Source organism: Carassius gibelio, chromosome A18 (assembly GCF_023724105.1).
Source record: "Carassius gibelio isolate Cgi1373 ecotype wild population from Czech Republic chromosome A18, carGib1.2-hapl.c, whole genome shotgun sequence".
NCBI lineage: Eukaryota > Metazoa > Chordata > Actinopteri > Cypriniformes > Cyprinidae > Carassius > Carassius gibelio.
In genome coordinates this window covers 9363017-9379227 of record NC_068388.1, presented here as the reverse complement: position 1 = coordinate 9379227, position 16211 = coordinate 9363017, and the positions used below count along the sequence as shown (strand labels likewise).

Here is a 16211-nt window from a genome sequence, read left to right as displayed (position 1 = left end):
TCTTGTTTTTTTTTTTTTGTTTTTTTTTTTCATTTATTTTAAGAAATAATTTATGTTAGGACAGAACTTTTGAAATAAAAATTTATCTCGCTCGTTGTCTACTAGGAACTAGTTGACAGGTTTCTTTTGTTTCCAAACGGTCAACTTGACGGTGCACACCTGGTTAAGAAGAACGGATTTCAGCGATGGGTAAACTTTTAACGTTTTGTTGAAATATGCAAAAGCTGCTGTGCACATCTACGAATTGTATTCGCAAATAGGAAGTAATACTTAATTTAAAACGTTTATGATAATTCCCCATTCAATTTTACATTGCGAACGTTTGGCAGTACATTCTTGATTCATATTTCGGTTGTTCTGTAACATGAAACATGTAAAAACAAATACATAAACTATGGATTTGGTGGTCTCCCGCAATCCTGGTCAGGAATCTCAGTCGGCTGGTTTCAGAGGGGAAAGACCAGCTGGACAGGACTAGTCAGACCAGTTTAAGCCAGCAAATACCAGCAAACCATCTTAGACTGGTTTAAGCTTCGTGTGTGTTTCTTCAGTTGAGTGCAGCAAAATCAAGTTAATTATTGTATGTGTGTTTTTAGTTAGCCAAACATGGTTGTGATGTCCACTGCAGAAGTCTATGTGGTCACACTGTCATATGCTCCTGTTTTTACACAGATATCTCAAGCTTTCATGAATAATTTTTAAAGTGTAAAGAGAAAAGCTTGCAAGCATGCCCACTGTAGTTCTTCTGGACTCGTCGCTGTCCATGACACGACCCGTGTCAGTGGAGGGCAGTGAAGAGTTTCAGAGAAAGAACCTGGCGGTTCATGGACTGACCATGCTGTTTGAACACATGGCCACAAACTACAGACTGGAGTTCACTTCACTTGTCGCCTTCTCCTCCCTCTGGGAGCTTTTGGTGCCCTTCAGCAGAGACTACAATACTCTGCAGGTAAAAACATGCCAGTTGTCATTCTGTCTAAATATAAGAGGTTGTCTGGGGTTGTATTGTTATCTCTCATTCAATGTTTTGCAGGAAGCTTTGAATAACCTCGAAGACTATGATAAAACCTGCCTAGAGGCTGCATTGCAAGGTGTTAGTAATGTAGTACAGCAGGAATGGGGAACCTCTTGTCCATGTCAGGTAAAAATAAAAATCTAATTATTGAAAATACATTGTATTATGGAATATACAATGTGCATAAACAATGAAATAACCAGATATAAATTAACCGTACATTTCAAATAGCTGGCAATGTGCTGTTTGATCGGTTAAGTAAATGGTAACGAATGCTGATTTATACTGGTTACCACTTTAACAGGGTGTCTAAATAATACACATTGATTTTATTTTTTTTTAAGTACAATTGAGGTACAGTCCGATTGTATTTTCTACAGATAATTATATATATATATATATATATATATATATATATATATATATATATATATATATATATATATATATATATATATATATATATCACGCTAAATGTGTTGATTTGAGTGCCTTTTCGTTTTTCATCAGTGTTTTTGTTGTTCTTATGGTGGCCTGTAGGTGGTGCTGGTTACTGACGGTTCACTGGGCATTGGTCGTGGATCTTTGCGTCACTCCCTGCAAACAGTGAAACAACGTTTGGAGGACAAGAAGTTCCCACTGCCTTTCCCATTCCCTTCCAAACTCTATGTCATGTGCATTGCAAATGCAGAGGAGGTACTTTAGTTTGTTTTCATTGTGTCTGTATTTTTGAGTATGATTGATTTACCAAACTTTATTTTGAATGAGTTTTAATTGTTTATTTCAGGTTAAGCTATTTTAGTACATATGAAATGCTGCTTTGCTGACTACCTTAAAATATTTAAAGTAAAAAAAACATTTATTATTATAAAATGGATAGTTCCGGTCCTTGATTCTGATTGGCTGTTTGAAGGTGTTGCATATTACTCTACAAACATACACCTTTGTTTGTATTTGTGTGTTGCTTGATTCTGAGGAACGACATTGTTTGATGGAAGGATACTGTTTTTATTAATGTCAATACACTTTATTTTCTGTTTTATTTTGTGAAACCTTAATACGTATATGGAATAACTGTTTTATAAAAGCAATAAGCCCTGTGAAGCCGTGGTTTACAGTGAATTTATAATTGCTAAGGGGCGCTTTTAGGCACAACACGCAGTTTATTAATCTTGGGGCTTATTGCTTTATTTTAATCTGTTTTATTTTTATTTTTTAGTTACCTGAAATAAACATGGTCCTTAACTTTGGTTTTCCATTACAGTGAACATACTTAAGTTACACATGCATCTTACAATATAATTAAAACTAATTTAATTTAAGAATTTCTCATAATGTTTCCTTTTATTTTATGTTTTATCCCTTTATTTAATCTGTTATTTTGATGTCCCCTGAAGCTCCAAGCTACGGATAGCATGGATAATTTAGAGCAGCTGATTAATCTGAATGGTGGGGAGGGTCAAATATACACTATGGAGGGACCCCTTTGTCTTAAAAGTGTCCAGTCTATGTTTGGGTGAGTGATCATGTTACATTGTGTAAAAATACTATTAAATACTCTGTTCTTTTATTTTATTGAATATTTAGTTGCACATTTTTGTTTATGCAACATTTGACCTGAGTTTTGTGTTGGCACTTGGCAGTAAGCTGATTGACCAAGCATACTCTCCCTTCCACGCGGTGCTGCGCTGTGGGAACCTGACCTCTGATGTGCAGGTCTTTCCCAGGCCAGAGCCAGTGACGATAGATGACGAAGTGGATCCCATCCCCAAAACAGTGCAAACAGGTATGAGCAAAGAAGCTAGTGAAATGATCATGTCCTTAATTATACCCTCTTGTTGTTCTAACACAAGCATTAAACTATTCAAGTTTTGTGTTTTTAAGTTAAACTTTCTCATTATTAATAATATATAAATAAGGAATTTTGTTTGAGCAGGTTTATATAATAAATCTATTAAATATAAATAATTATTAGATTTAAGGGCTTTAATCAGACTGTAAATGTAAATAAATGTTTTCATTTTTTCCTAATCATGTTTTATTCTACAAGAGGAAATTGGAGCAAAGTGCTCTTGATAGATATGTTACCTTGTTGTGTTGTGTATATAGACTTGGCGATTGTGGGTTTTATTGAGATTGGCGATATCTCCAGCCCTCCGGTTTTATCCAGGCACTTGGTCCTGCCCATTGCTGTGAACAAAGGTCAGTTTTTTGCTTCTTATTTCCTAGGCCATCTTATCCACATCCTTATTTATTTACTGGTAATTCTGTTGTAATGACAAAGCTGCTCATTTTCAAACTTGTTTATTTGCAACTTTTTTTAACCAATTAATTTAAATGACTTTTCTAGTTGTTCATGTTTATTTTAATTATTGTAGTAAAATATATTTTTTTAAATAGACTAATCATAAATGTGTGTTTGTGCATACTTTAACATTAATATAGTGTGAATTTATTAACCTTGCCCGGTTGGCTAGGGCTCACAGGCATGTTCTTTTGCTTAACAGAGGGGGATGAGATCGGTACAGGGGCCACTGATGACACAGAGGAAGAGACTTCCACAAATCAGATGGCTGGAAAGAGCCCAAACTTCTGTGTTCTTCTACATGGCAGCCTGAAGGTGGAGGGCATGGTGGCACTTGTACAACTAGGGTAAGGATCAAACATGCATCTGGCTATTCATAAGCATTCAAAATGTTGGAAATATATATTTTTTTTAAATGTGCCTTTAAAGGATTGTGTCAGTTGAGAAGGATTTGTTTTCATCACCAACATATTTGAGATTAATTACCTAGTTACTCTGATATAAAAGTTTTCACTATCCATGTTTCCTCTGACAGGCCAGAATGGTTCGGGATGCTTTATTCCCAGGCGGACAGTAAGAAGAAGTCTAATCTAATGATGTCCCTCTTTGAGCCCGGCTCAGAGCCTCTGCCCTGGTTGGGCAGAATGTCACAGCTTGGCCCTGCATCAGGTAACACGGTTTCAATATTTTTCTGGAACAGCCACACTTTAAATGCCTGTTAAATTAAATTCAAATAAAGTAAAAAATAAACTGCTGTATTGCATTATGCAGCATGTTCTAGTAGTTAATAATTAATACACTGAAACAAAAGTAACCTTGATGGTTCACAGAGTTCAGTTAGGAAACCTGTAAGTAAACACACCAGGGTCAGGGATAACAGTAGTAGAACCACAAATTTGCATTTATTTCCCTCATGCTTTGGTTCCTTCTGAGACTAGAGACATAGACACAAAAACATTTGCTCATTGTTTGCATAAGGTTTTGCTTACTGGCCAAAGGTATAAATATTGGTTTACTATGATTCTGTTTGCTTGACATACAGATGCAGCTGAAAATCCCTATGGCGAAGATGACAGTAAAAGTCCTTTTCCCATACAGCCAAAACACAAACGAAGCTACGCTCAGAATGTTACTGTCTGGATTAAAGCCAGTGGATTGCAGGTATACACCTTAAAACTACACTACATGTAATATATCTGACAGGCCACTGAGTAAAAGTCATTTTAACTGAATGGTTCTAACCACACTTTCAGACAGATGTACAGAAAATTATCCGTAATGCAAGGAAACTGCCAGAAAAAACACAAACCTTCTATAAGGTGGGTAATTATACATATTAAATTATTCAATTTCTCTCTCTCTCTCTCTCTCTCTCTCTCTCTCTCTATATATATATATATATATTTAAAAATGAATGTTTAGTATGTAGATATGATATCATATGCTAAAATAAGATCCTTTTGATTAGAGTTAAAATACTTTTTTGGTGTGACATTTATATTTTCTTCACTGTAGGAACTAAACCGCCTGCGAAAGGCCGCTCTCGCCTTTGGTTTCTGGGAGCTTCTTAAGAGTGTGGCTGAACTTTTGGAGAGGGAGTGTACACTGCTGCCTAACTCTGCTCATCCTGATGCTGCCTTCCAGCTCTCACATGCTGCCCAGCAGCTTAAACTGGCTAGTAGTGGAGACTCCAAGTACGCGGCCTTTGACCAAAACATTACCCCCATGCTCACTGATTTCTCAGGGGGAGGAGGAGCAGACAGAATATAGAGGAACAACGTTCAATGGACAACTACCAGATCAGTAATAGATGAATGAACCTTTATTTAAAAACTTGTTACTGCAGCAGAATCAGATAAATGTGACATTTTCCATGTTTTAGTAGTGCCACAAATGTTTGGTGATAGAGATAAAATGAGAGAAAACCTTTGTGACATACATTATGATACTGAACACTCAATTTGAGGAAAGAAAAACATTCAGCAGTTTCCCAAGAAAATGCTTTTTTTTTTTGGAGACTTTGAAATCTGTTTATAACTTTTTCTAATAATGACCAATAAAAATTAAACCGCCTGTGGTTTATACTTAATGGTAGTCGTCTGAAAATGTTTTGTTTCATTGAAATTTAATGAAATATTTAACGGTTACATTTATGTCCAGATTCCACAGCCAACAACATTGAATCGTCTGTACTCATGTTACTTGAATGCTTCATGATGTTTTCCCTGAGGTTCAAGGTCTATGTTGTTGTCAGTGCACTGTCAACTACTACAATACATCTCAGGGAATGACAGGAGAATAAAATGTTGCTTCTGTAAGTCAGTCACACAGCTAATCTACAACATCAAACAGGCAAACATACTGCATATAGATAGAATGATACAACATATAAATACCTTCATGGTCCTGGTTTAGAATCATTTGATAAGATATACTTTTTTCTAGTGTTTTCCATTAGTCATCTATAGCCTCTACAACTCAGTCATGGTCCTGAAGTATTTGAGTATGTAAAAAGTAATCGAATTTGACTTGGTGTTTAAAAGAGAAATGGTTTTCCATAAATAATGACTTCTCTGTGACAGAGGGCAAATGTAAAGAAAGGAAATGGAGGTGGCAAATTAAATCGAAGAAGAAAAAGAGAGACGCGCATGGAGAACGAAGCATGTGGCTTCACCTTCCCCTCAGTTGGCTTTCCTCTTTTTTGTGCGAAACCGTCTGCTCCTCTGTTTGAAGAGGTGGCGGAAGTTGATGAAGAGGCCTGCAATTCGAAAATGCATTTATATTGCATAGCAGTTACACTGTTTTACAGGGTTCCCCACAGACATTGAGAACCAGGAAATATTAGGGAATTCAACAATTTATGAAATATTAAAATGTCATGGAACTGTAATGGCAATTTATGCTTAGTTCTAAAATATTTAATTGGTTAGACAATGTTTAAAATCTCTATAAGACAAACATTGTGGGAACCCTGGTTTTACATGTTTGCATGTATTTTATAGACCTTACCCAGGAACATGATCACCAAGTAGACCTGCAGGATGTAGGAGAAGCTGATAGAGAGGCCAATGGCTTTAGGCAGAGGGATACTGAGGAGTTTGGTTTCATTGAAGATGGGGATGGACTGGATCACTGCTACAGCTGATCATAATATAAGAGAGCGTAAGAAAGGATGTCGGTTAGACATGTATATTCTACATGAATGTCTCACCTTCTCATGGACAGCCAATCATGATGTTTCCTGTGGTGGGGGCTAGTCTAAAGATTACGAGATTATGGATTATGAGAACACATACCTTCAGATAGCACTCCAAGAGGGTACAGGGGTATCCATATTGTGTATCTCAACCATGTCAACAACTTCCATTCCGTATCAATGCAGGCCAACATGTAGAAAGGATACCTATGGTTCATTTTTACAATTGTAGGATTAGATTTGTATTTAATCAACAAAAAGTTTCCTTTTAGGATCAGGCTCTAGGGCTCAGATGATTACAATAACAACAATGCTTTTTTAATCAAAACGGAAAAATACACACTACCATTTAAAAGTAGATTTTTATGTTTTTGGGTCTCTTTTGATGTTTTTTTAAGTCTCTTATGCTCACCAAGAATGCATCGATGTGATGATGTGATAAAGTATAATATATATATAATTTATTCCTGTAATGCGAAACTGAATTTTCAGTAGTCATTACTCCAGTCTTCAGTGTCACACGATCCTTGATTTGGTTGGAAACATTTCTGATTATTACCAATGTTGAATGAAGTTGTGCTGCTTAATATATTTTGTGGGAACCATGATTAAAAAAAATTCAGGATTCTTTATTGAATACAAAGTTCAAAATAACAGCATTTATTTCAAATATTAATCTTTTGTAATTGTATAAATGCCTTTAATGCCACTTTTGATAAATGTAATGCATCCTTGGTGAATAAAATAGATTTAAAAAATCTTAGTGGCCCACAACTTTTAAAGTTATTATTGGTAGATGTATATTCATTTTAATATAAAATAATAATAATAAATTTACAAAAATAAAACATTCAAAACTTGCAGATATTTATTCTTATTTACATATTGTCATGTAAAACTAATGAAATGGCTTTCAGCCCTAGTTTTGAGGTAATGACTGCCATTTTACTATTTGCACACGGATATGTGTCCCCTAGTGATAAATGTCTGAGCCCATAGGAAGGGAAGGATAGTGGAAGAACTGTGGGTGAACTATTCCTGTACAGAAACCACATCACTAATGAAAGAGCAAAGAACATTAAAACTGCCTAAAATCTAATTCATAGACATACCAAGCTCAAAAAGATATAGGTGTAAACATCTTTCCAATGTATGTATTCTGTCAATGTAATTCCAATTTAAGTTGTAATTTTCATTATATTTAGGAAAGAGAAAATGCATTTAATTTAGCAAACTAACAACTGCATATAGGAAGTAGAATTTTTTGCATCTGACACAGAACAAACAGAAGAGGATATCCTGCAGATAAAGAAATGCGTACCACCCAATGAAACAAACTCCTACGTTTCCTCACCATTAGCAGAAACTTTGCTCTTAATAAATATGCAATATGATCACACATGTAACATACTATTATAAATAATTCACACAATTACCTGAATATCTCAATCATACTCCACAGATAGAAGACAAAGAAGACCACTGGCTTGTTCTGCATATCATCTAAAGTACCAAATATGACAAAAAGGATGAAGTTCCTCCCCATCACCTTTAAAACAAGAGAAATGTATTATTCAAAACAGTAAACAATGAAGTGCACTTAATGGGTTGCTAAAGCATGGGGCGCACCAGACATACCTGAATGAAAGCAGGCGTGACTCCAGTCTTAACCAATCCAACAGCAGGATTAATAACCTCCATTATTGCCAGCATCTGACAGAAGTACATCACGTCTGCAATGGTATGAAATGTGTCGTAGAAAGAATCTGTTGGGTTGAGAAAAACAGTAAGGACCATGTCTCTGAGATATAGACTTTGTTAAAACACTTAACACGATCTAATGAAAGGAGCTTTTCACAATTGAAATCTACTTTTCACTTTCTAAATCCTGGGGAAACAGTATTACGGATCTTGCTTCATATTTCACAATGTTCATAATTCATCCTGGGTTAACAATGAATCTTGGGTATTTGTTCAGTATTCTGACAATTCCCAGTACATTCCTAGTCCCTGGGTTAATATTCTTATTTGCATATTTGTGGTGTCAGTGTCACTGATTGGACGAATGCAGCACACAACTTGTTTACATAAAGGCTCTAGTATTTTGCATCCTTTGGACATTGTTTCCCTTAAAATGCTGAAACGCATGTTTAGCTTTTTTTAACTTAAGTTTTCTGTAATAGTCCAAAGCACAAGAATATAAGGCAAACAACTGGGGTGTCTGATATGCATCTCGTCATAATGTTCTTCACACTCTACAAGTCTGGCAATGCAATGAGGTGTTAACAATGTTTCTGAGCGGGGTTTCTTAACCACTGGGTAAAAAGTGGTGCAAACTTTGTGTTAAAATTCCCAGTCAGAATTGTTTTATAAGTTTATAAATGAGATTCAGAAGCTCTAAAGTGAATTCTGTGAAAATGCACTAGAGATGCTCTCTCTCTCTCTCTCTATAAATATGAAAATTTGCATAACAGACCCACAGGCCTTCTGAAAAAAAAATTCAAATGAGATGCATTTCCTCACAATGACAACAGCTAAAAAGCAGAAATGTATCTTTAAGTTGCTTACAAAATAAAACTGAAAAACTCGACTAACCTTGCCCAAGTATGAACAGACGTACAGTCATGTTGACAAATATCCATGAATAACCGAGGAACTGGACCAAATTGTACATAAAGAGAAAACCTTTTTTCAAGCCAAGAAAAGCTGCAAACACAATAACATAAAAAAAAAGAGTACTGAAACCATGGTTATTATTTGATAAGCTGACCCAATGTGTTGACTTTATACTTGAAAAAATTAAATATATACTCACGGTCCTTACGAACCCTTGACTCAATGCTGACTTTGTTTATTTTCTCTTCCTGTGTACAGAAAACAGTTGAACACATCAGACAGGGACCTACTGCCAAGCTCCTCAAGTATAATAAATAATTCATGTTTTCAGTTATGAGTAAACCTCTTTACCTTCTCTCTGAGCTCCATCTCTGCATCTGACTCATCCAGCCAGCGGTCAAAATCAGGTGCTAAAAACAGAGGCTTCTTCTCTTGCTTAGTGAGCCGGTCCCACCAGACGTGCTCCTGCTTCTTTACTGTGATATTCACCTGCCGCTGGGTGGATTTGTGTTTAACCTGTGGACACAACCATTTTCATGTTCCTCCAACATTATTGAACAGAAAGAAGCACCAAACTTGAAGTTATTCTGTTTTCGACGAGGCAAATGTTCACTGCACTTCATTGTGCAACCTAACTTAGATGTATTTTTTTGCAATTTTTCAGAAAAGAGTACATGAAGATGGCTGTTACCTCAGGTTTAACCGGTTTTAGGAATTCCAGGCTGAATTCATATTCATTTTCTCCTTTCGCTCCATGCCCTTGACCTTGAAAAGAGCAAAATTACCAAAAGTCACACAGCTGAAGAGAAAGAGAGTCCTGCTGGTGGTTGGATGTGACGTACCTTTGAAGCGAAGGGTGTTCTCTTCTACACCAATACTGAGATTCTGTGCGATAGAGACCAAGCGAGAAAAAAAGAAATGTGAAGTTTCAAGCTCCTCCTCCCACTGCCTGTTATATCAGTACAATGCCTTTGAATGTGCCATGCATCTAACAGATATTATAATATGCTGTTATAAAATAATGACGCATCAGTAATGAATGGATTGCATGATAAAACAACACATTCACTGAGTCGTGCTTTCTGACTATTGATATTTCATGTTTTAAAAATCATTTTAACATATTTTCAAGTATAAATTGTGGTATATATATATATATATATATATATATATATATATATATATATATATATATATATATATATATATATATATATATATATATATACCACACTTTATACTTGTGCAAATGTGTAAAACATAATGACATCAGTTTTGATAGCACACTTTTTAATTGCCAAAACTATCAACATAAGCTATTCATAGGCACAATTAATTGTTTGGTATTTACTGTTTAAGAATATATATATATATATATATATATATATATATATATATATATATATATATATATATATATATATATATATACACACACACACTATATATATATATATATATATATATATATATATATATATATATATATATATATATATATATTAAGAATCACTGGTTTTTGGAGCTTATGTTGATAGTTTTGGCAATTAAAAAGTGTGCTGTCAAACCTGATGTCATTATGTTTTGACCTATGCATGCTAAAAGTTTAATTTTTATTTTGCAGTTCAGACTTATTGCAGACATACTATGGAAAACAATGTAACATATTTTTACATAACATTTATTTGCATAAAGGGACATCATAGTAACCCTATTAATATAACACAGCAAAACCTCTTGTTTCAGAGCTCTCAGTGGCAGAAGGATATTCTATCTCTTCCCCTTATGTAGAGGACTGGTCAAACCCATTTAACCTGCCCTGAGAAAGCAATGAGGGGAAAAGGTGCAGATGCTCCTCATATGTCAGAAACTGGATTGTAAATAAAACATGCCCTGCCATTGTAACTGGGCCAGATGGTTAATGGGTCCAGCAGGATCAAGTCCCTTTCGGTAGTCTTCATTTTTATTTTCTGTGATCTGGGCTTGTCGCAAGCTCTATCAACAAACCTACAGAGCTTGTTGTTATTCAACATAATATTAACCTTACACCATTTAGTTTTAAAGTACAGTAACCTACAGTCTGTAATTGTACATGTATAATGAATGCAACAAATGCGAAAAGAAACCAGAATAATGACTATTATAAAAGAATTGCCCCAAAGCAAGTTTTTCTTACCTGTGCATCACTGATCTCCACTCGCAGATATATCTCGCCATGCCGCTGTGCCCAGTACACGTGAGGTGTAAGAACCTGCATTGCAAATATTCACATGAAATAACGCTAAGATTCAAAAATGAATGACAGGCGACGTAAATCTTGTAGCAAACAGCCGGAAGACGTTTCCAAGGATTCTGTCATTTGCTCAGGCTATGTTCCTCGAAAGCGCATGCGTACGTTTGTCGTGAACGCATCACACGCGGCGCCCACTTTTTGACGTTCCAGAAGTATCCCATTCATTTTCTATATAACTCAAAAGAGAAACGTTTTAAGCCTTGAATTAAACCACTCAGGCCTGAGACAAATCACAACATTCAAACATTGATTTAAAAAAAAAAAAAAACAGAAATCGGACTAAAAGACAAAGGACGTTACGTCTTTACAAACCAAGGAACTACGCTTCCCATGAAGCACTGCGGATCACATAACCGAAAGAAAGAACGACGATAATATAAAAATTATGCAAAATTAATTAATTAAAATACAACGTGCAATATGAAATACAATTTGCAATATAAAACTGTCAATTTGTTATTTATAATTTATAATTATAATATATGGATTAAGCTGCCCTCAGGATTATAGGTAGTGTATTTCGTCACTGGGAATTACTTTTTTAAACGAAGTTCAAATTATATTTTATTTTGATAAATAAAGGCGTACATCATCTTGCTTCATGTGTCATTTTACTCGGTACTTCCAGCCAGTGACGGCGCTGTGACGACGTTTGCAACAACTCCAATGTTTACGGAAGTAGAAAACATCTGAAGAATGAGACACTACTAACATGCACGGACTTTTATTTTACTGTCTATGCTTTAGACCCACTGATCTTTAAATGTGCTGTTTAAATAACAAAATAAAAATTATCATCCCGAAACACGTGATACAAATACTATACCTTTCAAGAGATTCACTTAAGACAGTGGAAATTAACCAAATATAAAAAGTCCTGTATAGTAAAATAAGAGGATTAAGGTTTTTATTTATTTTGTTTGAAATGCAGCAGCATTCTGAATCTGATCAAATACAACTAGACTTGCAAGCAAATAGTTCAATATTTCATGTTCTGGTTGGTTTGACTGGCAGTGTAGCTGCACTCAAGGCGCCTTTGTTGGCAACAAAACTACTTGAGATTCCAGGGGTAAGTGCATGATGTGCATTAATACAGTTTATGCATGATTCCACAGAGCCACTGCTCGCCAATGTCATTTAATATATTTATCCACTAGAGAGTGCTATGTTACAACATCGAATGATCGAAAGTTATTCTAATGACTATATATCTTAGTTTATAGAATACAAAAAAAAAAGTTTTTAAAGATGGAAATTAAGTTTTCGTTTATCACAATTAAGTTACAATAGAGGTGAATCTTAGAACATTTTAATAATTTTAAATAATTTATTTTGGTTTAAGTGGCTGTTGCATTTTGCCTTTCAGAATTAATAAAATAGAGGATATAAAAAAAGTAATAGTTTTTTTTTTCTTGTGAACATTTATTTATTTGATTTACAAATAAATAAGTAAATGAATAAAGAAATTAATAAATTTATAAGTTTAATAAAAGAAAATGCATATTTAATTCATTTTCATATATTTATTTTTACCTTAAGCTTTTAGTCCTGTTTATTTGTTATTGTGAATTTGTTTATTATTTTAAATGGGATTCAAATATGTGTCAAGGTTAAAAGATATGTTTACATTTTTTAGGGTTTTTTGGGGGGTGAACACATCAATTTTTCTGTTCTGTTCATTAGGTTGAAGTCCGTGTGGTCACCACAGACCATGCCACTCATTTTTACGATATCAATGAAGTCCCTGTCCGTGTGTACACAGATAAGGATGAGTGGGAGGTGAGTACAGCCTTTGAAGAGGAAGAGTTGCATTTTCACTATTCAGAGAACAACATAATATTGTTTCCTGCTGTGACATTACATCAGCAGCCAGACTGGCCTGATAAAAAAAATATATAATAACCATAGTAGATATGAATGGCTTTCTTTATATTTCTATGCTAGATGTGGACAATGCGCTCTGACCCTGTGCTTCATATTGAACTTAGACGTTGGGCAGATCTTTTAGTGATTGCTCCACTGGATGCCAACACACTTGGTAAAATTGCCAGCGGAATATGTGACAACCTCCTGGTAGGTCAAGTGTTTATTACATTGTTGTGGCATTTTGTATGGATTTGTTTTGATACATCATTATCTGAATATGTTTACTCCTTTTTGTTGATGACAGACATGTGTTGTGAGGGCCTGGGACACCAGCCGTCCTCTGCTTTTTTGTCCTGCTATGAACACAGCCATGTGGCAGCACCCTATCACCGCACAGCAAGTGGCCACACTTAAAAGCTTTGGCTATGTTGAGATACCATGCATTGCCAAAAAACTGATCTGTGGAGATGAAGGTATCTTCTAAGAAAAAGTATGGGTTTCATGATGCAATTGCAGTGATAAGGGAAAAAAGAACAGATCACAAAATTCTCATTAATGTGTGAAATCATTGAAGTTATCAATGCATTATTTGTTTAATGAAGATAACCTGATGTAAGTAACATGCAACATGTAGCATGTAATGTTACAGATGTAACCTGGCAGGCTTTGAGTAGCAGGCTCTTTGATCGGAGGAGGACTTAATGAAGTAATGTTTCTTGTGTTTCGGCTCGTCTTACATTCCAGTTTTGGTGTTTTCACAGGTGAAGGTGCCATGGCTGAGGTTTCAACTATTGTTGATACTGTCAAACAGTACATCCAGAAACATCTTGAATGACCTCCAACTAAACAAACCAGTGGTCAAAAAAAAACAAAAAAAAAAAACAACTTTCTACAATGAAATAATAATAAAGAGAATTGTGAATTTTTTCTCACAATTATGAGTTTATATCTCACACTTGTGACTTTTCTTCCAATTACAATTCTTAGAAGAAAAGTCTAAATTATGAAATTGTAAATTCACAATTGCAGGAACAAGGTCTGATTTCTGAGAAAATTCTAAATTTATATATCTCTATTCTTTTTTTTCTTTCTTAGAATTGCTAGTTCACAAACTGCAAGTCTGTGTTTACATCTCACTATTGTGACTTTTTCCTTATAAGTGTAATAAAGTCTGAATTATGAGATGAAAAGTCACAATTACCTTTTTTAATTATTTGTTTTGGAAGAAACTGGCTTATATATTTATCTTCACACTCAATAAAAGCAATTTCAAGTGTTTATGACATGTAAAAAGTTTAATTTAGTTGTTTTAAATTATATGTTTCAATGTTGAGAAACAAACACATTTTCTAAATGAATGTTTCTTTTTAATGGTTGTATTCTTTGCATAGTAATTTCAAATAAATGATTCTCTTTGTTAAGTGTCATATCATCTTAGTTGAATGTCATTATTGTTTAATCTTTGGATCCCTTGTACTCTGGCAGCTAATCCTTATTTTGAAACTAATTATGATAAATGATCAGAAGACTGACAGTCTGTTATTACTTAATGGCATCAGATTAATACAATAGATTAACCTGTTAACTGTCACCACGTCCCGTATACGGGACGCCTACATTGACTATACTATATTACAATCAAATCTAATCTAATCTTGACAAACTATATATCATTGGAAAGGTCAAAGACTCCCAAATATATATTTTACCAATATTTTTTGTTAAAAATTATGTAGAAAGAAAGTAATAGATTAATTTATGACAAGAGTGCACCCTCAGAAATCTACATTACAAAAGGAGTTTTGACCTTTGTTTAAAAAAAAGACTTCACATTTTAGAAATCATCAGAAGTTATATATCACTTGAAAACATAAAATCTCAAAATTCATCCTTTAAAACCCATTTTAAAATCAGACATTGCATTACCATGTAAATGGCACATCAAAATCATGTTACAAAATGTTTTCAGTCATGAATTATAAAAATTTAGGTTTGTATCATGCACATTCAAGTCTATCTTCAAAAACGTGAGTGACAGTTAACAGGTTAAAGCAAAAGTCATTTGATGCTTATGTGAAATGAGACAAATAGGATATAACAGTACAATATTTATGTTTACGTATTTATTTTTACCTGATAATTTAACTGCATTAAATGTTAAAAGTCTCAATCCTGACATGAATGTGACCTCATGTTCTCTCTGTGACTTGACATGTGGTTTTATTAACAAAGTTCGGGAGAAGCACGATCAGATAATCATCCAATTTGGTACAGGTGCATCTCGTTTAGCTAATCATCTTATAGCACGCACGCGTATATATATCCAGTCTTCCTACCTCCTGTCCCACGACAGTTTTTCGGCAACCCTCCTCCACCCTAACTCCTCACTTCTAATCTATTTATCCCAAATTGGGATAGGGGGAGTTATTTGGGTTCGGGCTATGCTCCGGGCCCGGACCCCTCCCCCAGGACAGCACGCCAAAATATGCCTACTATTTGCCTTCAGATTAGATGTAAGGGTGAACTCGTGAAACTTGTAAGCGAGGGCCTCAGAGATCAGTTGAGGGGCCTCTAACTGCAACAGCAGTGAGAGATATTTATGAAAATAGTCTCAGGTTGTACTAAGAGATACTAATGCGCTTTAGGTACATATCCTGTTTGCAGTTTACCGTTAGAAATGCGTTCCATCTGCAAATCTTATGTGGTTAACCCTCTGATTCTCATTTGGCTAAGTAAGATACACCAAGAGCACAAGAATAGATACAATTACCTTTTATTCTTCTTTATTTTCTTTGTTTTTAGCACTTTTCAACTACTGAAAAGTATCACCAAAGTTTTCCAGAATCATCTTTAAGCATAATTTGACACTTATAAAAAGGTTTTAACTACTACAATTTAGATGTTTAAATGAAGAGGGATG

At 34.7% G+C, this 16211-nt stretch overlaps 3 protein-coding genes across 4 annotated transcripts; 2 read left to right on the top strand and 1 right to left on the bottom strand.

The window, feature by feature from the left end:
- Positions 1-39: 39 nt before the first annotated feature.
- LOC127934299 (integrator complex subunit 14) lies at positions 40-5409 on the top strand. Of its 2 annotated transcripts, none has more exons than XM_052531585.1 (12): positions 40-189; positions 673-949; positions 1034-1141; positions 1556-1711; positions 2413-2531; positions 2659-2801; positions 3125-3217; positions 3523-3667; positions 3856-3989; positions 4363-4481; positions 4574-4639; positions 4836-5409. In XM_052531585.1, the coding sequence occupies exons 2-12, from the start codon at positions 728-730 to the stop codon at positions 5088-5090; spliced, it is 1560 nt and encodes a 519-aa protein (XP_052387545.1). In that variant the 5' UTR covers positions 40-189; positions 673-727; the 3' UTR covers positions 5091-5409. The 2 variants fall into 2 exon arrangements, with proteins under 2 accessions (XP_052387545.1, XP_052387546.1); XM_052531586.1 differs by lacking the exon at positions 40-189 and adding an exon at positions 236-580.
- Positions 5125-11525, bottom strand: LOC127934305 (very-long-chain (3R)-3-hydroxyacyl-CoA dehydratase). Its single transcript, XM_052531592.1, has 11 exons — positions 11309-11525; positions 9975-10017; positions 9824-9897; positions 9484-9648; positions 9332-9380; positions 9112-9222; positions 8155-8282; positions 7953-8065; positions 6617-6723; positions 6330-6461; positions 5125-6078 (listed from the first exon to the last, which is right to left on the bottom strand). The coding sequence occupies exons 1-11, from the start codon at positions 11387-11389 to the stop codon at positions 6002-6004; spliced, it is 1080 nt and encodes a 359-aa protein (XP_052387552.1). The 5' UTR covers positions 11390-11525; the 3' UTR covers positions 5125-6001.
- A 572-nt stretch (positions 11526-12097) lies between these two features.
- On the top strand, positions 12098-14176 carry LOC127934308 (phosphopantothenoylcysteine decarboxylase). The gene is made up of 5 exons (XM_052531596.1): positions 12098-12494; positions 13109-13204; positions 13370-13498; positions 13596-13764; positions 14053-14176. The coding sequence occupies exons 1-5, from the start codon at positions 12351-12353 to the stop codon at positions 14124-14126; spliced, it is 612 nt and encodes a 203-aa protein (XP_052387556.1). The 5' UTR covers positions 12098-12350; the 3' UTR covers positions 14127-14176.
- Positions 14177-16211: the final 2035 nt, after the last annotated feature.